Source organism: Schistocerca gregaria, chromosome 4, assembly GCF_023897955.1.
Source record: "Schistocerca gregaria isolate iqSchGreg1 chromosome 4, iqSchGreg1.2, whole genome shotgun sequence".
NCBI lineage: Eukaryota > Metazoa > Arthropoda > Insecta > Orthoptera > Acrididae > Schistocerca > Schistocerca gregaria.
Genome location: NC_064923.1, coordinates 243,857,888 through 243,885,464, shown reverse-complemented (window position 1 = coordinate 243,885,464; position 27,577 = coordinate 243,857,888). Strand labels below are relative to the sequence as shown.

General features: G+C 42.3%; 1 protein-coding gene and 1 non-coding gene across 3 annotated transcripts in view; both read right to left on the bottom strand.

Annotated features, from left to right (window-relative positions):
• Positions 1 to 10,514: 10,514 nt before the first annotated feature.
• Positions 10,515 to 27,577, bottom strand: part of LOC126267407 (uncharacterized) — a 131,503-nt gene continuing 114,440 nt past the window's right edge. For both annotated transcript variants that reach the window (XM_049972634.1, XM_049972635.1), the window contains 2 exons: positions 23,845 to 24,046; positions 10,515 to 14,588 (listed from right to left, as the gene is read on the bottom strand). In XM_049972634.1, coding sequence (XP_049828591.1) covers positions 14,393 to 14,588; positions 23,845 to 24,046 — 398 coding nt within the window. In that variant the 3' untranslated portion in view covers positions 10,515 to 14,392. The remainder of the gene's footprint in view (positions 14,589 to 23,844; positions 24,047 to 27,577) is intronic.
• Trnaa-cgc (transfer RNA alanine (anticodon CGC)) lies at positions 20,867 to 20,944 on the bottom strand. Its single transcript has one exon. It is a non-coding gene; the product is annotated as a tRNA-Ala (tRNA).

Genomic DNA, 27,577 nt, shown 5'->3' with positions numbered 1-27,577 from the left:
TGCTAGCATTTGTAGACTTAGAGAAAGCTTTTGACAATGTTGATTGGAATACTCTCTTTCAAATTCTGAAGGTGGCAGGGGTAAAATACAGGGAGCGAAAGGCTATTTACAATTTGTACAGAAAGCAGATGGCAGTTATAAGAGTCGAGGGACATGAAAGGGAAGCAGCGGTTGGGAAGGGAGTGAGACAGGGTTGCAGCCTCTCCCCGATGTTATTCAATCTGTATATTGAGCAAGCAATAAAGGAAACAAAAGAAAAGTTCGGAGTAGGAATTAAAATCCATGGAGAAGAAATAAAAACTTTCAGGTTCGCCGATGACATTGTAGTTCTGTCAGAGACAGCAGAGGACTTGGAAGAGCAGTTGAATGGAATGGACAGTGTCTTGAAAGGAGGATATAAGATGAAGATCAACAAAAACAAAACTAGGATAATGGAATGTAGTCGAATTAAGTCGGGTGATGCTGAGGGAATTAGTTTAGGAAATGAGACACTTAAAGTAGTAAAGGAGTTTTGCTATTTTGGGAGCAAAATAACTGACGATGGTCGAAGTAGAGGAGATATAAAAAGTAGACTGGCCTTGGCAAGGAAAGCGTTTCTGAAGAAGAAAAATTTGTTAACATTGAGTGTAGATTTAAGTGTCAAGACGTCGTTTCTGAAAGTATTTGTATGGAGTGTAGCCATTTATGGAAGTGAAACGTGGACGATAAATAGTTTAGAGAAAAAGAGAACAGAAGCTTTCGAAATGTGGTGCTACAGAAGAATGCTGAAGATTATATGGGTAGATCACATAACTAATGAGGAGGTATTGAATAGAAGTGGGGAGAAGAGGAGCTTGTGGCACAACTTGACTAGAAGAAGGGATCGGTTGGTAGGACATGTTCTGAGACATCGAGGGATCACCATTTTAGTATTGGAGGTTAGTGTGGAGGGTAAAAATCGTGAGGGAGACCAAGATATGACTACACTAAGCAGATTGAGAAGGATGTAGGCTGCAGTAGGTACTGGGAAATGAAAAAAACTTGCACAGGATAGAGTAGCATGGAGAGCTGCATCAAACCCGTCTCAGGACTGAAGACCACAACAACAACAACAACGACAGATCCTGAGAAATCAACACCCAGAACAACCACCTCTGGCCCTAATAACGGCTTTGATATGCCTGGGCATTCAGTCAAACAGAGCGTGGATGGCGTGTACAGGTACAGCTGCCCATGCAGGTTCAACACAAAACCACAGTTCATCAAGAGTAGTGACTGCCGTATTATGACGAGCTAGTTGCTCGGCCACCATTGACCAGACGTTTTCAATTGGTGAGAGATTTGGAGAATGTGCTGGCCAAGGCAGCAGATTTTCTGTATCCAAAAAGGCCTTTACAGGACCTGCAACGTGCAGTCACGCATTATCCTGCTGAAACACCTGGGTGTTAAAATTACGAACAACTTCAGTTGGAAAGACCACACAGATAATATTGTGGGGAAGGCGAGCCAAAGGTTGCGTTTCATTGGCAGGACACTTAGAAGATGCAACAAGTCCACTAAAGAGACAGCTTACACTACACTCGTTCGTCCTCTTTTAGAATATTGCTGCGCGGTGTGGGATCCTTACCAGGTGGGATTGACAGAGGACATCGAACTTTCTCTTCCAAATGCGAAAATATTTTGTTGAGCCCAACCTACATAGGTAGGAATGATCATCAAAATAAAATATGAGAAATCAGAGCTCGAACAGAAAGGTTTAGGCGTTCGTTTTTCCCGCGCGCTGTTAGGGAGTGGAGTGGTAGAGAGATAGTATGATTGTGGTTCGATGAACTCTCTGCCAAGCACTTATATGGGAATTGCAGAGTAGTCATGTAGATGTAGATGTAGGTATGTAGGGTTTCGCAAGGATCGAATGACGGGTAGAGCCAGGGGTCGTAACACATCTCAAATGTAACATCCATTGTTCAAAGTGCCGTCAGAGCCAACAAGAGGTGACTGAGACGTGTAACCAATGGCACCCCATACCAACGCGTCGGGTGATACACCAGTATGGCGACGACGAATACACGCTTCCAATGTGAGCTCACCCCGATGTCGCCAAATACGGGTGCGACCATCATGATGCTGTAAACAAAACCTGGATTCATTCGAAAAAATGACGTTTCGCCATTCGTGCACCCAGGTTCGTTGTTGAGTACACCAAGGCAGGCGCTACTGTCTGTCTGTGCAGTGTCAAGGGTAACCGCAGCCACGGTCTCCGAGCTGATAGTCCATGCTGCTGCAAACGTCGTTGAACTGTTCGTGTAGATGGTTGTTGGCTTGCAAACGTTCCCATCTGGTGACTCGGGGATCGAGACGTGGCTGCACCATCCGTTACAGCCGTGCGGATAAGATGGCTGTCATCTCGACAGCTAGTGATATGAGGCTGATGGGATCCAGTACGTCGTTCCGTATTACCCTCCTGAACCCACCGATTCCATATTCTGCTAAGAGTCATTGGATCTCGACCAACGCGAGCAGCAATGTCGCGATACGATAAACAGCAATCGCGATAGGCTACAATGCGACCATTATCAAAGTCGGAAACGTGATGGTACGCATTTCTCCTCCTAACACGAAGCACCACAACAACCTTTCACCAGGAAACGGCGGTCAACTGTTATTTGTGTATGAGAAATCGGTTGGAAACTTTCCTCATGCCAGCGCGTTGTAGGGGTCGCCACCGGCGCCAACCTTGTGTGAATGCTCTGAAAAGCATATCATTTACATATCGCAGCATCTTCTTCCTGTCGGTTAAATTTCGCGTCTGTAGGACGTCGTCTTCGTGGTGCATCAATTTTAATGGCCAGTAGTGTAGATATACATCGTCAGATATATTCAAATAAATTTAACTTAACTTCACTGGCTTTAATGTGTGATCTTCTGAACAGTCTTCGGCACTGTCTCGCTAAAGAAGTCTAAAACAAAAGATTTTTTTAGCCAAGGAATCCGAAAGGTTTTACTTTTCATTCATATCCCGTTAACTAATTTTAAAGGCCGTCTCAACTCTCAGACAGTGCCACAGTATGCGCCTAAAATCATACCTACAGTCCATCCATGTTACCTTTTAAATAACACTTCTTGATGAAGGGGATGTGGTTATATAGACGGTGAAAGCATAGCTGCAGTTATTTGCTTCTTTCAGTTGATATGCGTAAAAATTACGATTATGCATAACTTAAAATGGATCAGATTTGAAACCAGCACAACTTTTGTCCGTCTTGTACAGAACATGGGCAACTGTATGGTCGCTTATTTCCACAACGGTGACTATGAAAATGCGTTAACTTTTCAAAGATGTGAGTAAGTCAAAAGAGAGCAACTTGTGACCGTACGGCAATTACATAGAATTACTTTGTTCCTTTATGAGGTGTCAAATAATCCAATCGTACACTGCAAACCAAATATTTTAGTTGGGAAATTAGTTTTTCTGCGTTAGAGATATTGCTTTAACTTCATTAGCTGATGAAGATAAAGAGACAGATACTCAAACTAGACTGCTTCTCAGTGAAAATATTTGTTACATCTTATTTTGTGATTACTCTTCCAAGAGCCTGAAGTTTTACCGGAGGCTGATTTATGCTGCGCTTTCTTTAGTGTAAAATTAAAAATAAATATTTGTACTTTATGCAAAATTTGTGTAGGTCTCCAGTTATGACAGCACAAATACTTTCGCACGCCTTCGTCACCTACATCAAAAAGGAGCAAAACGTGTAACGACGCTGTAGGGCGTTTATTTTCACGGTTGCAAAGCTTCTTTCGAGCCACTTTTTAACGTTCTGTGACATTTTCGCTCAGATATTTCATTCTGCGTAGCCTTTATTAAGACGAAAAAAAATATGTATTTGTCTCGCAGATACGTATTATTTTGTGGCGTATATAGCAGAATACGTGCTTCACAAATAATGTCAATTTTAATAATTATAACATGGCAAGCATTATTCGTATGTAAGTTGATTAAAATATTGACATTTGAGCTTCTATAGAAACATCTGCATAACGTTTTCCGTCTCGTCGAAGTGCTTCTGCTGTTTATATCGCAGTATCTCTACTAAAGAAAAGACGTGATGTACATGGACAGGTTCGTATTAAGCGATATTGGCTGCTAAGCCGTAATTACGACACGTCTCACAAATTGTTATTGGGAATGGGAGCTTGGGCTCTGAATACGAGAACTCAACTCCGTTCGGAACGCTCGCACTTCGCTTTCAATTTAGCGACATAATGGAGCCAGCTAAATGAAGTAGCATTCAACGTACTTTTAGTCGCATTCTTGGCGTCTCAGCTATCCGATGCAATAAGGCGCCCTTATATAGACCCTGCAGTACAGCAATTATCGCGTCACTTCCATTTATATCACGTTTCCTTAAGAGTTAATTCCAAGGCTTCCTCTAATAAAGATGTTCCACTCTTTCAACAGTTAGCACAATACGAGTAGGGCAAAGAAAAGATTCCGTAGATAAATGCCAATAATGATCGTAATTCATGCAACACAGTACCCATATAAGAGTATATTTGTTACATTATCTACAATTAATCTAACTTTCATGAAGTAACATTGACTTTCAATGAAGTCTGTGAGAAGTTTGTGAATACTTTAAGGCACAACTAAACAAAGGTTTCAGCTCCAACATACATAGAGATGCATGAACAAAGGGTGTAGGGAATAGCGGATTAGAGTTTGGAGCCCAGTTCATGAATCATGGATAACTCAATCATTAGGTCACTTTACTTGTCGTTCATGGACTCAGTGGAGAGGAATGTGGAATGTGGTAAGGATGTCTAAGTGTAGAGCAATGAAATGTATTAAAATTATAAAGCATGATTGAATCACAATACTCTTATTTACTAAAGATATAACTTACAACATAATTTTAAGAGTTTCTGCAAAGTTATGCTTCAGTGGAGCAGGAGGAGGTGTCAGACAGAAAGTTCCTTAATTCAGTCACAAAACCCACCACTTTACTCATAGGACTTTTAATATACTCTGGCATATTATTAATGTGGATTTACTGAGAGATATCATTTCTTGCATTTAGGTGTTAACCCCTCAAAGCTGTTGTAGATGATGTTCTTGGTCCTAGTGTTGCATTCATTCTTTGCTCTCTTTCTCTTTGTTTTTTTCTTTTCTTTTTTGTGACGGCAGAAAAATATTGGCAACAACAAAGAACATCAATGAATCTGTATATGGTGACACAGTTGCCAGAAAGGACATAAACTAACCTATGTATTGTGATAGAGTTTACAAAATAGTCCTTTTGAAAATATGGATATGTAATCACTTTGCATTAATTACATTTTTTCCTTTATTTCGATTTTTTTAAATACATATATATCAAAGTTATTCTCGTGCTGATAATCATTTTTGTGCTTCAGTAAGACAAAACAAATGAAACTTACTGCAATTGCTTTGTAAGAGCTACATGGAAAGTGATTAGGCAAATGTTAACGCGATAGTAATGTCAACATGAAAGTAGAACTGTTTCGTTGCGTAGCAGGTGCTGACACTGAATGCAAATCATGGCCAGAAGAAGATGCTGGCATGGTCACAACATAAGGATTTATCTTATCTAATCTTCGTTGATCCATTATGGATCGTGCGACGACGGCTGGCATGAACTTCTTGATGCAATAATTTGCCAACAGCCATATGATTTGCAGAAGTTTATTTTATTTTATGAACTTCTGTGTGCTGCTACCAGTTTTGGCATTACAATGATGCCATCTTCAGGCCCTACCCTTCATAGTCATAAAATTGCTATACAGGGAAGGAGCCATATAATTGCATCCATGAATCAAACGTCCTGCAACAGCTCTTGCTGTCACCTGGCCACCAAGAGCTGTTGCAGGATAATTGATTCACGGAGCCCATTATATGGCTCCATCCCTGTATAGCGATTTTATGACTATGACGGGTGGGGCGTGAAGATGGCATCAATGTAATGCCAAAACTGGTAGCAGCACATAGAGGTTCATAAAATAAAATAAACTTGTACAAATCATACAGCTGTTGGTAAATTATTGCATCAAGAAACATAAGGTTTTGGTCCCTGAAGTGAAGGCTGGGTCTTCCATAAGGTTCCTGACAGTTTTAACTCTCCTGTCACAACCATGTGATGAAAAAAATGTCATATACATGAATTTTATACATAGTGAATGTTGTTGAATTCCATAGAAAAACTTCTCCTACTAGTCGCAATAGAAGATTATTTATTCAACACGTGACCAGTTTTGGACTTGTGCCCATGTTCAGGTGTTTATAATCAATGTACATGTTTATACTGGAAATTTGTGGTAAGTTTTGTGGGACCAAACTGCTGATGTCATTAGCCCCTAAGCTTATGCACCACTTAATCTAACTTTTAACTTATGCTGAGAACAACACACACACCTATGCCTGATGGAGCACTCGAACCTCTGACGAGGGAAGCCGCGCGAATCATGACAAGACGCCTCAGACCGCATGGCTACCCTGTGTGGCTCATGTTTATATAGCTGGAGATCGCTGCATAAATACAAAGAAAATTTTTTGCTGGTGACTAAACAGACACAAGTGGAACAATTGTAAGTAGCAAAGCAAATGCCTTGTCTCTTATAATTGTTCCACTTGTATCTCTTTAGGCACTGGCAAATAATTTTCTTTGTATTCATACAGTCATCTCCAGCAATATAAACATGTACATGAACTTTAAACGTCTGAGGATGGGCACAATCCCCAAAACAGGTCATGTCACAAAAAAATAATCTTATATTGGGACTGGTAGTGGAAATTTTTCTACACCCTATAAATATCATATACCTCTGACACATGTCTGAACAGTCTTTACCATGCCAGAAATTTTTTTACAGCAGCCACTGCTTCATCTGCATTTCATCACCGGTAAGAGATTAGAGCTAATGAGGCTTTGTTTCTGTAAAACTTTCATTGAAATTTGTAATGAGTTTGAGCATATTATCTGCAATTAATAATTTCATTTACAAATGACCTTCCATTGGTAGTGATTACTATAATACCTTGAACAACAAACTTTCAAATAAATTAGAGGTAATTTTTTGCAGCTGACTAGACTATGTATTAAGGGTATACGGAATGAGTTTTTCGATAAAAAAATCGATTTTTGGGTAAATGCATTTTCGAAAAATTTAGACTCTCCCGTTTAATACCATGTATAAAATATTTGGATGACGTGAATAAAACTATTTTAAATATTTTTTTAAAAATAATTTCGATACATGATGTTCTGCACCTTGTATATGAGATGCGAAATATACCTGATATAGACAGCCTTGTCAGAGATATAATTGAGCACAAGAGAGTTAGCTTTTCTGTTGGCTACACTGCTATACAGTTGACAATAGATTCTGCACCATTTGTATTGTTTCCTTTGGAGTACATCCATGTCATTGTTGTGAAAGTCGTGTGTGGAGACGTCATTGAGTTTTCTTTCCTTCAGGATGCCAAGACCTAGTCTGAAGGTATTTAGAAAGCGTGTACATTGGCACAAGAAAGTAAAGTGTACTAAAAGTTCGTCTGATTCATCTTCATCAGTATCTGATGTCCCAGTAGCTACTAACCTCAACACTTGTAGTGATACATTGAGTGATGCTGCTGCCACTACACCGGAAAGTGCTTCAAGAAGAAAACTAGCTGGAATTGAAGAAGAATACAAGAAACTAAATTCTGGGACTACAAAACATGAGATAATTAATGTCTCTTCATTATCAGACGTTTTGGAGAACAATGTGTGCTGCAAACAATGTGGAAAATGTGGTGTTTCATTGAAAACAAATTTACCTGCAGGATTTGCTTGTGAATTAGAGTTGATGTGCAGTTATTGCAAAAACAGTGTTACTTTCTTCAATTCCTCACATGTTACTGCAGATACAGGTAAACTATACGATATAAACATTAGACTGGTTTATGGATTACTGTGTATAGGGAAGGGCAGGGCTGCAGGTGCCATGTTGTGTGGTGTGATGAACATGCCTCCTCCACCTTCAAAATTTAACAAACACATAATTGCAATAGGCTCTGCTGTAGAAGATGTGGCACAGGAAAACATGAAAGATGCTTTTGAGGAAGCAGTTGTTGAAAATAATAATAGCAGAGACTTGTCCATAGCTTTTGATGGAAGCTGGCAGAAGAGAGGCCACACATCTCTGAATGGTGTAGTAACAGCTACAAGTGTGGACACTGGTAAGGTAGTTGATGTGGCAATACTTTCCAAGCATTGCAGATGCAAGGAGAAAATGAAAAATAAACATGAAGAGGAGTGCATGGCAAATTACTGTGGGCCAAGTGGTGGTATGGAAGTTGGTGGTGTAAGAAGTATTTATCAACGTTCAGTAAAATGGTACAACGTTAGATACATAAATTATCTTGGAGTTGGTGACTCAAAGGCTATCAAAGAAATTGAGAAACTGAGACCCTATGGTAACGATGTGAAAATTTCCAAACTGGAGTGTGTTGGCCATGTTCAGAAAAGGATGGGATCAAGACTTCGACAGCTCAAGGCTAGCATAAAAGGCAAGAAATTGAGCAATGGAAAAACTTTAGATGGGAAAAATAGACTGACAGATGCTACAATAGATCATATTCAGAAGTGCTATGGTCTAGCAATAAGACAGAATACAGCAGATGCAGAATTAATGAGAAGAGCAGTCTGGGCTCTGTTTTTTCATACAGTTTCAAACAAAGAGAATCCCCAACATGGGATAGGTCCAAAAGGAGACGATAGTTGGTGCAAGTACAACAGAGGCAAGGTAACTAAGAAACAATACAATCACCCTCATCACCTGGCGCCTGCCATAATGGATTAAATAAAACCAATATTCTGAGACCTTGCAGATATTAGTCTACTAAAGAAATGTCTTCATGGCCGGACTCAAAATCTAAATGAGTGTGTGAACCATGTGATATGGAATAGATTACCTAAAACTGTGTTTGTGGGTATAAACACACTTCACTTTGGCGTTTATGATGCTGTTTCCTCATTCAATCAGGGCAATATAACAAAGTGCAAAGTTCTGCAGAAGTTGGGCTATGTGTAGTACTACGAATTGCCGCAGCTATGCTTTGTTTGGACAAGGAACGGCTCAGATCAATGCCATAAAAGTATATTCAAAGATGGCTAGACATCCATCCAGAGGAAGCTGTTGGACGATTCTGATGATACAAGCTATGGAGCAGGCTTGTACTGAAGTAAAAACTTTGAAGCTAATTTCCCGTAACTTTAGTCTTTTTGTGTATAAGGTACATTTTCTCAGGGCCTATTTATAGTACAAAGATGGAATTTTCTGCAGTTGTTCCTTAAGACCTTCTAACATATCTGAATTAAAAGATATGTGGAATTATTTTGTATTAATGGATGTAAATTTTAAAATGTATAACTTTTTTTACAAAAAATAAAATATCTGAAAAACTATACATTATTTTTTCAAAATTAATAATTCAGCATAAAAACAGAACATATCTCTGTGTTCCGTGAAAAAATCAAGAGTATCGTCCAAATCACAAATGAGAAAATGTTCCTAACTTTTAGCTCAATTTAACATTGTAAGCATAGGATGTTCCATATACCCTTAAGAAAAATTTCTCTAAAAGCTCTTTTTTTCACGTGAAATCAAATGTTTAAAGTTAAGTAGGCAAATGTAGCTGCTTTTATGAATGCAGACAAGCTTATGAGTTATATGTGAGCAAATATAATTTACAAACTTTTCTTTCTTTTATCAGAAAGACTGCAAAAACTTAATCTGAATAGTACTTCAGTACCGAAATGAGAGAGGTTTCATGAGCCAGAGAGATACATACCTTGACATTAAAATTATGGCTGTTAGTTCTTGCTCTTATTGATAACTTTTTTGGTGTATCAAAAATCTCATTTGATATAATTTACTTTGTTGTTTGTGCATGGTGCTGTGAAAAGAATCAGCATTACTATCCTGCTGTGTTCAACATTATTGATCCATACACTGGATGAAAATCTAAAAAACAAGCAGTCTAGGTCAATGATTTCATTGAATTAGGCATGCTGTGACAGGAAAATTGCTAACTAGTATGTATATGTGATTTATAGTCTCTACTAGCACATTCTAGTGCCTCTGTGTCATATTAACTACATTAATTGAAACAGCAATGTTATTAGTGTTATTAGACTGTGTTTCTAAGTAATTGTGGTGCATACAGATTAGGCTGTTTGTTTTAGAAATTCAGTCTTTGAACTTTAGAAGAGATGTGAAAGCAAATTCAGGAAACAGTGATATTTATTGCTATAATCTTTCACTTCAATCACTTGCTTCTTCATTAACTAGAAATCAAGACGCTACTATTTGTTGTATAGAATTTCAAACATCAGTGAATATATGTTTAGTTTCTACTGAATGTTTCCATAACTGTGTGTAATTTAACTGTGTTGTGCAAATTATTTCTGTCTTGTTAGCAAGAACCTAAGAATTGTCAACATACTATGCAAAGAAGGAAATCAAAAAAAGTCCTCCAAATTTTAAACACGTTATTTAGTTCAAGAAAAAGGGTTACAAGACCATTATCAGTCACATATTTCATATTTATTAACATTTTAGATTATATATTACAAGCATTTACAAATGTACACATAGGTTGTGATTACAGACTAGTTCACTCTTATTTAGTGATGATGAAATGAATACATACATATGAAAGCATGAAAAATAGATAAATACATAGTTTTCTACAACTGTGGAATGTTACATCAAACACTTAAGCACAGTAGCAGCAAAACGCAGTCAACAAAATTAAAATATTGACAGGCTGTCGCTACAAACATTTGGGAAAAAGAAACAAGCGTACATCTCCTGTTTGTCTTTGCATTCATATCAATAATGCTTCTTCACAGAGAAGAGCATTGAAATGTAAACTTTAAGTTACAAATCGTTAGATATCCCTATGCATAAATAGGGAACACACTTCATATTTCTCTCCTAAATAAAGAAATTCACTGGTTTCTGCATATAAATGTTCTTTTGTAGAACTGCTAAATGTATACGAGTATGAATTTATGGTACGTTTAAACATGAAAAAACTGTATCATATAAAATTTCAGTAGTTGATCACAAAACATGGGATACATTTGGTGCAGTTTGCTTATATGAATAAGACCTGTTACAAGAAGTAATTTCTGCCATTCATGTATTCATGTTACCAAATTAGTTGAAATATTTTTGTAGAACAGTTGTCACAAATAAAACATTTCTTAAAAATATAGTTTCATTTAAATGTATCAAAATTGAGTATTCTTTACTGCAACTATACCAGCATGTGACTTCTTACATCTACTACAAAAATGAGGGCTTCTTACTTTCAGTTAGGTTTTCAAATTTTCCTTTCATATGCGGCACACTTCAGTATGAGATTCTGCAATGATACTGGTGCAGCAAGCAATTCCAGTATTACATATACATTCAGAACTTGTTTACAGGCAACAGTTATCTTCTATACCAGTCTTTGGAGTACCTTAATCACAATTGCTGCAAAAATTGTCTCATGAGCCCATATCATTCTACTATAATCCGAAATGTCGTTATAAATGCATAAAAGAATATTCTGACAGAATAAGTTCTGTACCACAGTACTTTTTTTGTTTGGGACAATTAGGTACTCAGTATTATGTGACATTTTTCACTGCATCTTGTAACGCTAGCTAAGTGTGTAAAAATATGTAGTAAATGTAGTAGATTCTAAGCAATTGCATTTGGATATCCATAGTATTTAGCATAGTATACAGCACTAAAATATGAAGGAGCTTTTTTTTCTTTTCACATTTCACATTTAGGCAAGGATTCTTCCTTACAAGAGACTTAGTGTGAACAAAATAATATTCATTAATAATTTAGAATTAGAATCCTATGGTAATGAGGACAACAGTAAATAACTTTAAAAACAAATAAAAAAGAAGGACGATAGTCTGGATAGAATTATTGAATGTCTCTAGGAATATAATACATTCAGGAAATACGATTCAGTTTGTAGCTGCATGATTACAGCAACATAAATATTATATTTCTTATTATAATAACAAATTTTAAAAACATTTGATTTTTTCATATTACATTGGAGACCAGTTACGGAAGAATATGAATCACACACATTGATACTGTGCCTTTTATAACTGCATGCTTATTGTAATTTTACAGCTACAGTCCAGAAAAACAGTATCACAGACAACGACATTATTTATTGAGGGAGGACCTAATTAACTGCTCCACAGTCCTCCTATATTACAGTTTTGTAATGCTTATTATACAGAATGGTAGAGAAGAGAGTGTTGATATTGCCAAACATAGGTGTATGAACATCAGTCGTGAAATGCTCCCCATTTTTTGCAATAGCTGGCATCAAATGTCTCAGTCTACTAAAACAGTTTTACATTATGAAGCACAAAGCTTGAAAGATTATTCGACCTAACATTGTAGTGAAAATAATAACATTTCATAGCTCTACACATGTTACTGCCATTTTTAAACACATAATTATTGAAGAGTACTTGGTGAATGCATTTGGAAATACAGAAACGATTTTAACAAGTATAAACAGAAATCTTATTGGATTTTCATACATGAATCATCAGTGTCACATGATATTAACTGTGTAATTAAGTTCAGAAGGCAAATGAGATGAGAAGTATTTATGGAGTGTTTTGTGTGGTATAATCTCAGCAGATTTGAATGCACAGATTTCGAAATGGTGCAGTTATGCCACAAACCAGGTTCACTTCTACAAATTTCTCAGTGAGGGAAATGTGTCATAATACCTCAGACATATGTGCATCTTTTTACTTCTGCCACATGAAGTCCCACAGTTGGTAGAAATCTTTAATGCATTAAGTTCATATCGATGCAAAACTACAAGGGAGGAGTACATCAGAAGTCCATAACATGTGATGTTGTATGGAAATGTCTAAAAATACACTACTGTGTGACATGAAAGTACTGCCTCCACATGTTCCTTTGCAGGTGCTGTGCATAGAGAAATGGAATAAGTTTTCTCTAAGTTGTCACAGAAGCTGCCCTCACAGATCTCTATGATGAAAAATATCTTGTTTCTCTGATCCTGGACTGATATCAGTTAAGTAATGGAGACTTTATGACAAATGTAGCTGTCATGATTTCTTTACAGTCATGTTCTACAATATTATTACAGTAATTGATGAACATTATCCAGCCGGCCAGAGTGGCCGAGCGGTTCTAGGCACTACAGTCTGGAACCGTGCTACCGCTACGGTCACAGGTTCGACTCCTGCCTCGGGCATGGTTATTTGTGATGTCCTTAGGTTAGTTAGGTTTAAGTAGTTCTAAGTTCTAGGGAACTGATGATGTCAGAAGTCCCATAGTGCTCAGAGCCACTTGAACCATTTTTGAACCTTATCCAATGTTGCAAAAAATGTGTGTGTGCGTGAAACCTTTGGGGAGTCAACTGCTAAGGTCATCAGTCTCTAATTTTACACATTACTTAATCTAAATTATGCTAAGGACAAACACACACACCCATGCTTGACAGAGGACTCGAACCTCCGCCAGAACCAGCCGCACAGTCTGTGACTGCAGTGCCTTAGACTGCTCGGCTAATCCCACACGGCTATCCAATGTTGCATTAATGCCTTCCCTTTAATATGAGAAATTACAGTTATCGCCATATGAACGAAACAGAAACCTACTTTCAAAGGCAGTCAACTCAACAATATGTTATCTCCTGCCAAAACTTATGAATTTCACCATGAAGATACATTTCAAAACTCCCTTAAAGTTAGATTGTCTGAAAGACCGTAATGAGCACTGGAATTTTTAAATACCTGAGAGCGTCTGCTCTGGCATTTATAAATTTTGTGACAGTAAATTACATGTGCATTTACCACATATGCTTAACAAAGGTAAAAATGTCTCCCACTCAACACTCCTTTTGAACATAACATACAGTTATAAAATTTATTGCGATATCTAAAAGTTTTTGCATGTTACATCTGCATCGTGAAACGAGTACAGAACTGCGTTTTTCTGCACAGCATTTCGACGAGTCATGAGGTGAGTAGAAGATCACTAGATTCTGTCTTATAAGACGCCTGAAACCACGAGTCATTGAAATATTATTTCAGTAAATACGCTGCATTGTACAAGTTTGGTGGTGGCTGGTTGCACAAGCAAGAGACATATATATTGTCACGTAACACGTTTTGCGTACACTGCAAGATCACTGGAAGAGTACACTTGTGGCTGCTTGTCGATTATCGGCCGCAGTTACGGGTCACTGCTCACTGTCAGAAGGGCGGCGTGTAGCGAGGAGACGGCAGCGCGGTGACCCCGCGCGGTTGCTAAGAGAGCGCTGCACGTCTGAGCGCGGTCGCTAGGAGACGGCGGAATGCGCGTCCCGGCGACCGCCCGACGTGTTGTGGCTGTAGCCGGAGTCCGAGTCGTGGCTGGTGAGCGCCTTGGCGGGCGCCGGCCGGAAGCTGGAGAAGCCGGGCACCGGCACAGTCTCGTACGGCGCCACCGGCGGCACGGCAGGCGGTGGCGCTGTGGGGGGCGGGCCTGCGTGGTACCTGCCAATCACAACAACAACCATCAGCCTACAACACATGCCCACGCATAACTCAACAGGCGTGTCTTTAGGGACGTCCGCAACTGAAACTAGCAGCTCCAGCAGTTGATACGATCTGTACACACACACACACGCATATATATATATGGTCTAGTAAAGCAGAGCATACAACCCGTCGGCTTTGACCAATGACGCCATACATTAGTCATAGATAGTGATGATTTCACGTCGAGGCATAGATAATAAAACAGTTCTGTGTTCCGGATAAGCGCTATCACTGTACATTAAAACAATTATTCGTAATGATATTGAGGTACTTTGAGGTATTACTTTGTTATTGTAGAACAATTATTTTCGATTATAGGAATGGATTTGTCTGTTTATGCGTATGTAATTTTCGATACTGTCTGTCTAGGCGAGCTTCGATTATTCCTCGATATTTCCGTGTGGCAAGTTCACTTTTCCATTTGCTTCTTTCACAGTATTTCACTATTTTGACATATTTAACTGTTTTATTCCACCAATATGTGTATTTTCGTGTTGTGAAGTACGTAATAGAAATTTCTCAGCTGTCGATCTTCTTTCGTTTCCCAGCACTAGTATCAGTACGACATTTTCGAATGCGTACTTGCTATATTACAGGCGAAACCACCGACACAACTAAAATTTGTATCCTGTCCTTCACTTCGCCTTTACACTGACGACACAACTAAAATTTGTATCCCGTCCTTCACTTTGCCTTTACACTGACACTATATATGTCAATTGGCGAGCAAGATACAATTGTTGCATATAGCTATATAGCTCAGGTAACGAATGGGATACTATTAGCGTCCAAGGCAGCAAGAAAACTGTACCCCATAGTTAAGTACAGGATACAGATTGTACCTTTTCGTTACCAGTGTACATATACAGAGGTCAACGGAAGTCTGGTATACACATACTAATAGCGGAGATGAAATAAACAACACATCTACAATTTGTATCAGGTGTTCCACTTAAGGTTTACTGAAGCGGAGGATACATCGTTCAAGTGAAGAACAGGACAGTGATGCTAGTGAAAACGAAGATATGGACGTACGCTGAACTTGTATCCCGTACTGCACTTAAGCAATACAGTTCGAAAGAGTTTCGAGATACAACTAACATACATGTAACGTGACGTATTCTTTGCTAGTAATATATTTCATTCATATCTTTCCATTGTATTTTGCGGAGAAATACTAAGATACAAACACGCGATATCATTAACGTGAAAATACTACTGGCCCTTATACATGTGACGTACAGTTTTTTTTTTTTTTTGTTTCTGATCGTTCTTCCCAGCTCTTTCATCTTTGTAATACATGCTCCCTGGCCAAATCTGACGTCATTGGTCAAAGCCGACGGGTTGTATGCCCTGCTAGAAAAATCGTTCAAATGGCTCTGAGCACTATAGGTCTTGACATCTATGGTCATCAGTATCCTAGAACTTAGAACTACTTAAACCTAACTAACCTAAGGACAGCACACAACACCCAGCCATTACGAGGTAGAGAAAATCCCTGACCCCGCCGGGGATCGAACCCGGGAACCCGGGCGTGGGAAGCGAGAACGCTACCGCACGACCATGAGATGCGGGCTATCCCCTGGTAGAGTGTTACACAAAGGTACGGCCAAACTTTAAGGAAACATTCCTCACACACAAATAAAGAAAAGATGTTATGTGGACATGTGTCCGGAAACGCTTAATTTCCATGCTTGATCTCATTTTAGTTTCGTCAGTATGTACTGTACTTCCTTGATTCACCGCCAGTTGGCCCAATTGAAGGAAGGTAATGTTGACTTCGGTGCATGTGTTGACACGCGACTCATTGCTCTATAGTACTAGCATCAAGCACATCAATACGTAGCATCAACAGGTTAGTGTTCATCACGAACGTGATTTTGGAGTCAGTGCAATGTTTACAAATGCGGAGTTGGCAGATGTCCATTTGATGTATGGATTAGCACGCAGAAATATCCGTTTGTATCGAGACAAATTTCCAGAACGAAGGTGTCTCGACAGGAAGACGTTCGAAGCAATTGATCGGCATCTTAGGGAGCACGGAACATTCCAGCCTATGACTCGCGACTGGGGAAGACCTAGAACGACGAGGACACCTGCAATGGACGAGGCAATTTTTCGTGGAGTTGACGATAACCCTAATGTCAGCGTCAGAGAAGTTGCTGCTGTACAAGGTAACGTTGACCATGTCACTGTGATACGAGAGAACCAGTTGTTTCCGTACCATGTACACCGTGTGCAGGCAATATCAGCAGCAAATTGGCCTCCACGGGTTCACTTCTGCGAGTGGTTCATCCAACAATGTGTCAATCCTCACTTCAGTGCAAATGTTCTCTTTACGGATGAGCCGTCATTCCAACGTCATCAAATTGTAAATTTTCACAATCAACATGTGTGGGCTGACGAGAATCCGCACGCAGTTGTGCAATCACGCCATCAACACAGATTTTCTGTGAACGTTTGGGCAGGCATTGTTGGTGATGTCTTGATTGGGCCCCATGTTCTTCCACCTACGCTCAATGGAGCACGTTATCATGATTTCATACGGGATTCTCTACCTGTGCTGCTAGAACATGTGCATTTACACGTACGACTCAACATGTGGTTCACGCACGATGGAGCTCCTGCACATTTCAGTCGAAGTGTTCGTACGCTTCGCAACAACAGATTCGGTGACCGATGGATTGGCAGAGGCGGACCAATTCCATGGCCTCCACGCTCTCCTGATCTCAACCCTCTTGACTTTTATTTATAGGGGCATTTGAAAGCTCTTTTCTACGCAACCCCGGTACCAAATGTAGAGACTCTTCGTGCTCGTATTGTGGACGGCTGAGATACAGTACGCCATTCTCCAGGGCTGCATCAGCGCATCAGGCATTCCATGCGACGGAGGGCGGATGCATGTGTCCTCGCTAAATGAAGACATTTTGAACATTTCCAGTAACAAAGTGTTTGAAGCCACGCTGGTACGTTCTGTTGCTGTGTGTTTCCATTTCATGATTAATGTGATTTGAAGAGGAGTAATAAAATGAGCTCTAACATAGAAAGTAAGCGTTTCCGAACACTTGTCCACATAACATTTTTTTTTCTTTCTTTGTGTGTGAGGAATGTTTCCTGAAAGTTCGGCCGTACCTTTTTGTATCACCCTAACTATTTGGGGCCCCTGTGGTGCACTTTATACAGTGTGGCGGGAAAGTCCCTTTACACCTGAATCAACTGCCTGTAACAGTGTAAGTTGGTACGATATTACAGATTTGAAACTTACATTCTGATATACCAACAGTATTTCTAGAAGAATATAATAATTCCGGTCTATACAAGGGCGATGTACTTGAGGACAATATTATGGAAATGGAAGAGGGTGAAGATGAAATGGGAGATACGATACTGCGTGAAGAGTCTGACAGAGCTCTGAAAGACTTGAGTCGAAACAAGGCCCTGGGAGTATACAACATTCCATTAGAACTACTGACGGCCTTGGGAGAGCCGGTCCTGACAAAACTCTACCGTCTGGTGAGCAAGATGTATGAGACAGGCGAAATACCCTCAGACTTCAAGAAGAATATAATAATTCCAATCCCAAAGAAAGCAGGTGTTGACAGATGTGAAAATTACCGAACTATCAGTTTAATATGCCACGGCTGCAAAGTACTAACATGAATTCTTTACAGAGATGAACTGGTGTAGTTCTTTCTCTCCCCACATCCCACCCCCCACTCCCCTCCGAAATTATTAGAACACAGGACTCAAATTCGAGAGGAACGAGCTGAAATATTCGTCTGGACACCCCGATTAAGTTCCAAGTAATTTCCCAAATCAATTAAGATGAATACTGCCATGATTCTGCGGCAGAGGAGCTTGAGCTCTGTCTGTAATGACTTTGTCTCATTCTTTAAATGCATTGTACAATTGCCTGAGGATTCTATAAGCCGGCGTAGGTACCTCGTTAATTAACGGAAACAACGCGAATGGGCTCAGGGAGATTTTATAAATGGGGACAAACTGCAAGAAACGATCAATGAGACGATGAAGAACAAAAGATATCAGATGGATATAAGGCTGGAAAGACTTCTAAGGGAGGTACAGCAGAGCACGCAAGTGGCAATGTTCTGTCTGTACTGTTGCAGTGGTATGCTGGCACAGAACACTGCAATTCCTACCAGAAAACGGTAGCCTTCCGGCAGGAGATACAGGATCACCAACAGGAAGTGCTGATGGGGCACGTCGGTGGGCGTTCGAAAGAACGACAGATCCCATAATGCAGCCCACACTTAAAAGCTCAACTGGTGCTGATGGTTCACTGCCACCACCCCAGTAAAACACTAGTAAAGACAGAACAGTACCATCTGGTGTATGCTTGACACTGTCACGTTAGAGGGCGATCTAGATTAATGCAGAAACAGACATAAGATTTAAGATTGATGATGGCAACGTAGTTGCTGAAACCGGTCATCACAATAAATGCTGAAACTTCCTGGCAGATTAAAACTGTGTACCGCACCGAGACTCAAACTCGGGACCTTTGCCTTTCTCAGGCAAGTGCTCTACAATCTGAGCTACCCAAGCACGACTCATGCCCCATCTTCACAGCTTTACTTCCGCCATTACCTCGTCTCCTACTTTCGAAACTTCACAGAAGCTCTCCTGCGAACCTAGCAGTTCTGCAAGGTTCGCAGGAGAGCTTCTGTGAAGTTTGGAAAGGGGAGACGAGGTACTGGCTAAAGTAAAGCTGTGAAGACGGGGCGTGAGTCGTGCTTCGGTAGCTCAGATTGTAGAGCACTTGCCTGAGAAAGGCAAAGCTCCCGAGTTAGAGGCTCGGTCCGGCACACAGTTTTAATGTGCCAGCAAGTTTCATATCAGCGCACACTCCGCTGCAGAGTGAAAATTTCATTCTACAATAAATGCTGTACAATATCGATCTTGGCTGTTTGAGCTGTACTTCTGTTTCTAGAGTCCGACTTGACTAGGGTGATCTCAGTCATTCTAATGTACATTGCCAAAGATATTTTTTATGTCCGCCTTCAAGTGGGTTTTGCTTCCTTGCAACCTGTTTCCGTTCATATACCCATTTGACCCTCTTTGTTCTTTATCTTTTAAAGTCCCGTTTACTGCAGTTAGACCCACCATTTAGCACACACTCTAACGTAATAAAAATAATAAAAAACGACGCACCATGAAGGATTTATCCGAATGAGACATAAATCGGTAGACGTCCTGAATATGTACAGACTAACAAAGGATTACAATTTCGGAAAAACTGGATAAATTATTTAGGAACATGGAAACGAGCGTTTGGCGTCAATGGCCGGTAGACCCCTTGTGGGGCAGGTCCGTCCGGCTTGGTGCAGGTCTTATAGCATTCGACGCCACATTGGGCGACCTGCGCGCCGGATGGGGATGAAATGATAATGAAGACAACACAACACATAGTCCATGAGCGGAGAAAATCTCTGGCCCAGCCGAGAATCGAACGCGGACCCGTAGGACGGCAATTCGTCATTCTGACCACTCAGCTACCAGGAGGGGAGGGGGGGGGGGACCCATTTACTCACGAGAAAGAGTTTAACGATTGAGCAAACGATGTCGATTGGTGAGAGATCCGGCGACCTTCCTGGCCGAGGTAGGGTTTGGCAAGCGCGAAGACAAGCAGCAGAAACTCCTCGACATGTGCATGCGCGCGTCATCTTTCTGAAATGTGTACCCAGGATGGTTTGCCAGGAAGGGCAACAAAACGGGGCGTAGAATACCGTCGACGTACCGCTGAGCTGTAAGGGTGTCGCGAATGACAACCAACAGGGTCCCTGAAATAGCACCCCAGACCACTACTCTTGGTTGTCGAGCTGCGTAGTGGACGTCAGTAAGTTTAGTGTCCCACCGCTGTGCACGGCGTGTCCAGATACGTCTTCGGCCTGAAGTCCCACTGACTGAAGTATAATTGTCTTCAGTATCAGGCCGGCTTCGAGCAGATCCCCGCCGACCAGCGGAGATGTGTCTGGGGGCGCCCGGGACAGCAGTGGAACACCAAGGTCACTGTCGCCCAGCACGCGGCCCAAACACCAGGAGGAGGAGGAGATTAGTGTTTAACGTCCCGTCGACAACGAGGTCATTAGAGACGGAGCGCAAGCTCGCCTGAGGGAAGGATGGGGAAGGAAATTGGCCGTGCCCTTTCAAAGGAACCATCCCGGCATATGCCTGAAGCGATTTAGGGAAATCACGGAAAACCTAAATCAGGATGGCCGGAGACGGGATTGAACCGTCGTCCTCCCGAATGCGAGTCCAGTGTGCTAACCACTGCGCCACCTCGCTCGGCCGAACACCAGGAGAGATGGGTGGGGTGCCACTTCTTGTCATGACAGGACCCCGTTGCTTGTCATCCGCCGACAGCGGTCCGTCGACGGTATGCTACAACCTGTCTGATGCCCTCCAGAGCAAACCATGCTGAGCTCATATTTCAGCAAGATAACGCCCGCCAGCACACAATGAGAGTTTCTACTGCTTGTCTGCGTGCTTTTTAAACCCTTCCTTAGCCAGCTTGGTCACCCAATCTCCCCCCCCCCCCCCCCCCCAATCGGGAAAGTTTGGAGCTTTATGGGCAGGGCTGTCCAACCAACTAGAGATTTTGACAACCTAACTCGTCCGTTGAACGGAATTTGGAATGATATCCCTCAGAAGTACATCCAACAACTCTTATCAGTCAACGCCAAGCCGTACAACTACTTGCATAAGGGCCAGAGGCGGACAAACACGTTATTGACTTGCTGAATTTGTGAAGCTCTTTCTCTGGAATAATCATCAGTTTTCTCTGGAATAATTATCAATTTTTTTCTGAAGTTATGATCATCTGTACATGAACGTCACGTCTACCGAATCCGTCTCATAGGGATAATTTCTTCGTGGTGCGCTGTTTTTGTGCCTTTTTTTGGCTTAGAGTGCATCTCTTTCTTCTAGTGAGTCCCGTTTATTGTGATGAAAAAATATCAGATATAGGAGGCAGGAGGATAAGTACGAGGGTCACTCCAAAAGAAATGCACTTTTTTTTTTAATCCATCTTTTATTCTACATGTTTGAACGTTTTCCAGTGTGCAGATACATCCTTTAGGAACAATATTTTGATTTCTCCACATAATTTCCATCCCTCTCAACTGCCTTACGCGATCTTGAAACCAGCGCCTGTACACCCCCACGGTAAAATTCTGGACCAACCTGTTGGAGCTACTGTTTGGCAGTGTGCACAAGAGAGTCATCGTCTTCAAACCTTGCTCCACGAAGAGAGTCTTTCAGTTTCCCAGAGAGATAATAGTCACATGGAGCCAGGTCAGGACTCTCAGTCGGGTGTTTCAGTGTTCTCCATCCGAGTTCTGTGATCGCTTCTATGGTTTTTTGACTGACATGTGGCCGTGCACTCTCGTGCAACAGCAAAACATCCTGCTTTTGCCGATGTGGTCGAACTCGACTCAGTCGCGCTTGAAGCTTCTTCAGTATCGTCTCATATGCATCAGAATTTATGGTGGTTCCACTTGGCATGATGTCCACAAGCAAGAGTCCTTCGCGATCGAAAAACACCGTAGCAATAACTTTTCCAGCTGAAGGTGCGGTTTTGAATGTCAATCCATTGATCACTTCTTGGTCTCTGGTGACAAATGGTGGAGCCATGTTTCATCATCTGTCACAATTCTTCCAAGAAATTCATCTCTACCATTCTCGTACTGTTCCAAAAGTTCGCTGCATACCGTTTTTCTTGTTTCTTTGTGAGCCACTGTCAACATCCTGCGAACCGATCTAGTACAAACTTTTTTCAACGCTAACACTTTCAGTATTCTGGAAACACTTCATTCCCCTATGCCAAGGTAGCGTGACAATTCGTTCACTGTGATGCGTCTGTCAGCAGCCACCAGTTCGTTAACTCTCTGCACATTGTCTGGAGTGTGTGCAATGCAAGGACAGTCCTCAATATTGCCGTCCCCGCTTTCATCACGTAACCTGCTTGCCCACCGACTAACTGTACTGCGATCGACAGCAGCATCTCCATACACCTTTTTCAACCTCTTGTGGATGTTTCCCACTGTCTCGTTTTCACAGCACAGGAATTGTATGATAGCATGTTGCTTCTGACGAACGTCAAGTGTAGCAGCCATCTTGAAGACATGCTGTGACGGCGCCTCTCACGGCAACATGTTGAACTAAAATGAGATTTTCACTCTGCAGCGGAGTGTGCGCTGATATGAAACTTCTTGGCATATTAAAAGTGTGTGCCAGGCCGAGACTCGAACTCGGGACCTTTGCCTTTTTTATCTCATTTTCTTCGTTCTTGTTCATTGTATCTGCTCGGGGCGGATGTCGAAAGACACCCATTTCAGTTCGGTGTTGATCCATTAACTCAGTTTTTGTTATGACAGAGGGCAGCTAGCCTTGTGACCAAACACGCTGAGCTACCGTGCCGGCAGTAACTGAGCTACCCAAGCACGAGTCACGCCCCATCCTCACAGCTTTACATCTGCCAGTACTTCGTCTCCTACCTTCCAAACTTTACAGAAGCACTCCTGCGAAGGTAGGAGACGAGGTACCGGCAGATATAAAGCTGTGTGGACGGGGCGTGAGTCGTGCTTAGGTAGCTCAGTTGGTAGAGCACTTGCCCGCGAAAGGCAAAGATCCCGAATTCGAGTCTCGGTCTGGCACACAGTTTTAATTTGTCAGGAAGTTTCATATCAGCGCACACTCCGCTGCAGAGTGAAAATCTCATTCTGGAAACATCCCCCAGGCTGTGGCTAAGCCATGTCTCCGCAATATCCTTTCTTTCGGGAGCGCTATACTTCGGCAAGTTTCGCAGGAGAGCTTCAGTAAAGTTTGGAAGGTAGGAGACGAGGTACTGGCAGAGGTAAAGCTGTGAGGACGGGGCGTGAGTCGTGCTTGGGTAGCTCAGTTGCTAGAGCACTTGCCCGCGAAAGGCAAAGGTCCCGAGTTCGAGTCTCGGCCTGGCACACACTTTTAATCTGCCAGGAAGTTTCAGGTTGAACTAAGTTTGAAAACAAGAGGGAAGGATGTACCTACACACTGTAAAACTTTCACACATGCAGAATGAAAACTGTATTTTTACAAAAAAATAGTGTGCATTTGTTTTGGAGTAACCTTCGTAGTTGACGTCTGAGAAGAATCCTTGTAGGCCTGTGGGAGAAAGACCAGCGGAGCGCAGAGAGCGCGGGCAGCCACGTACCTGAGCAGCGATCCGAGCCAGGGCGGCGGGGCGGCGGCGACGTGCGGCGCCGGTACGGGCAGCGCGTGCGGCATCGTCAGCGACAGGTGGTGCCGCGGAGGGCTGGTGTCCTCCAGGCTGAGCTCGTCCTCCGCGAAGTCGTCCTCGGAGCCCGCCCCCGCGGCCGCGGCCGCCTCGCTGTCCGGGTCGGACTCGCAGCGGCCTGTGGGCAACAGCGTGGGTGTTCCGGGTCATTTCGGCACTTACTACAGTCATGTTTGTTGTGGCGTGCGGACTACAACCAAGCACGTTGAATAACGTATTACACACAGGTGTTGTTACGTTGACGTGAACAAAATCTCAAAGAACAGTAAGTAGCAACAGGACAGAGTGCATGTGATCGCTACCAAAGACATCGTTGCAAATGATTCAAAATGGTTCAAATGGCTCTGAGCACTATGGGACTTAACATCTATGGTCATCAGTCCCCTAGAACGTAGAACTACTTAAACCTAACTAACCTAAGGACAACACACAACACCCAGCCATCACGAGGCAGAGAAAATCCCTGACCCCCCCCCCCCCCCCCTCCCGGGAATTGAACACAGGAACCCGGGCGCGGGAAGCGAGAACGCTACCGCATGACCAGGAGATGCGGGCTTGCAAATGATTCATGAGTTCCCAAGCTGGATTATGGTTTTAGGGATGTCTCCAGTTACTACAGTGGTATGCGACTAACAAGGGAAACTATCTATCGCACCCCCCCCCCCCCCCACACACACACACACACATTTAGTGGTAAGATGGCCCACTGGATAACCCGTCAAAATCTGAACTCAGATTAAGCATGAAACGTGGAAAAAAGATGCACAAAACTGTGAAAAAAGAAGTAAAATAAAAAAGATGAACGCTCCAAGATCAAGACCTGCAACATGGAGTGATTCTGAATATACACGCCGTCCTGGTTGTGTGGTTACGGTGTTGGACTGCAAAGCGCAAGATCCGTGTTCAAATCTCGCTCGTTCACCTTTCTTTTTTTTTCACACAATTATGAACTGTCCATCCGGTCATTGATGTCTCTGTTCGCTGTATTAAAATTGATGTCTGTGTCGTGATGCAACATCTAGATGTGAAAAAGGGAGGCGAGACTTAAGTACACAAAGTGATCAAAAGTATCCGGACACGTCCGAAAACATACGTTTCTCATATTAGGTGCACTGTGCTGCCTATTACTGCCAGGTACTCCATACCAGCTGCCTCAGCAGTCATTATATATCGCCGGCCGCGGTGGTCTGGCGGTTAAGGCGCTCAGTCCGGAACCGCGCGACTGCTACGGTCGCAGGTTCGAACCCTGTCTCGGGCATGGATGTGTGTGATGTCCTTAGGTTAGTTAGGTTTAAGTAGTTCTAAGTTCTAGGGGACTAATGACCTCAGATGTTAAGTCCCATAGTGCGCAGAGCCATTTGAACCACTATATATCGTGAGAGAGCAGAATGGGGCGCGGACTTCGAACGCGGTCGGATTTGTGGGTATCACTTCTGCCATACGCCTGTACGCGAGATTTCCACACTCCCTAGGTCCAATGTTTCCAATGTGATAGTGAAGTGCAAACGTGAAGGGCCGGCCTGTGTGGCCGAGCGGTTCTAGGCGTTTCAGTCTGGAACCGCGCGACCGTTACGGTCGGAGGTTCGAATCCTGCCTCGGGCATGGATGTGTGTGGTGTCCTTAGGTTAGTTAGGTTTAAGTAGTTCTAAGTTCAAGGGAACTGATGACCTCAGATGTTAAGTCCCATAGTGCTCAAAGCCATTTGAACCAACACGTACTGCGCAAAAGCGTACAGGCCGATCTCGTCTGTTGACTGACAGAGACCGCCAACAGTTGAAAAGGGTCGTAATGTGTAATAGGCAGACATCTATCCAGACCACCACAAAGGAATTCTAAACTGCATCAGGATCCACTGCAATTAATATGACAGTTAGGGGGGAGGTGAGAAATCTTGGATTTCCTGGTCGAGCGAATGCTCATAAGCCACACATCACGCCGCTAAATGCCAAATGAGCCTCGCTTGGTCTAAGACGCGTAAACATTGGATGACTGAACAGTGGAAAAACGTTGTGTTGGGTGACGAATCACGGTACACAATGTGGCGATCCGATGGCAGGGTGTAGGTATGGTGAATGCACGGAGAACGTCGTTTGTCAACGTGTGTACTGCCAACAGTAAAATTCGGAGGCGGTGATGTAATGGTGTGGTCGTGTTTTCCATGGAGGGGGCTTGCACCCCTTGTTGTTTTGTGTGGGACTATCACAACACAGGCCTACATTGACGTTTTAAGAGCCTTCTTGCTTCCCGCAACTGGAGAGCAATTCGGGGATGAGGACTGCATCTTTCAACACGATCAAACAGCTGTTCATAGTGCACGGTCTGTGTCGGAGTGGTTCAACGACAGTAAAATCCCTGTAACGGACTAGCCTGCACAGAGTCCTGATCTAAATGCTATAGAACACCTTAGGGATGTTTTGGAACGCCGACTTTGTTCCAGGCCTCGCCGACCGACATCGATACCTCATCTCAGCGCACCACTCCGTGAAGATTGGGCTGCCATTCCCCAAGAAACCTTCCAGCACCTGATTGAACGTATGCCTGGAAGCTGTCATCGGGTGGGCCAACACCATACTGAATTCCAGCATTAACGATGGAGGGCGCCACGAACTTTTAAGTCATTTTCAGCCAGGTGTCCGAACACTATTCGTTGCACGCAAGTACCCCATGTTATGACTCTTGCGTTCCGTTTTGGGAGTTCTGACTCGTGAACTCCTATGTTGTAACATAGTTGAGGCCCATTTAGTGTTTTTTTTTCATTTCTGTAAAAGAAAGTGGCAGAACTATGATGAATTAAAGACCCCAGCTGCATTCTTCAATATGTATGCGAAGGCTGGTCACAGGAGCTGCTGTAGCGAGTTTGATGCGGTGTCTATTAGTAGAAAGACTGTTTCACGAGAGAGATTTATGTATACTTTTTAGATTTTTTTTTTTTGTAAATTGCGTTAACTACTTTGAATTAAACTGCTCGCTGCGTTCCTCAATCTTTATTTGAAAGCTAATTATAAGAACGAGGGCAAGGAATTTGATACGGTTTTCGCTGATAGGTAGACTGATTCACGAGAAAGGTTTTTGTGTGTAAGTTATTACCACTACGCCAAGCAAGTCGTCCGGATATTGACACTTAATTCCACCCACGCGAAGCACGGCCACTGAGTTTCAAATCAAGTACCGGTATGAAGATCACGTGCCATTATGAAGCAAATCGAAGAAGGCCAGCCCTCATTATTCCCAACCTCCAACTATTGCCTACCCTGATAAATAGTAACGCCGGGGTAAATGCCACATTGAGCCACTATCTGTTTCAGACTCTCCCGAGGAGAGTATATACTGTATGCTCTGAAAAGAATCGCTATCGCTTGTTAACGAAATGTTTGTCGTGTCCGCTCAGTGCCACTCATATGAACAGTACAGAGACAAAGTGCCCTCACCAAAAGAAAACAAGTATTTCTTGGAACCAAAAATTGATAAGCAGACAGGAAAAAGAGCTTCTTTTATAGAAGCCAGCACCACTTCTGAGGCCTCGATGTCTAGTCCTTCATGACATTGCTGTGAATCCAAGGTCAATATTTTATTATTTTTAATTAGCTCCACTTTTGTCTGGCTCTGTTACAGAATATTTTGTTTAAAGCTCTTGTCGAGATTATCTTTA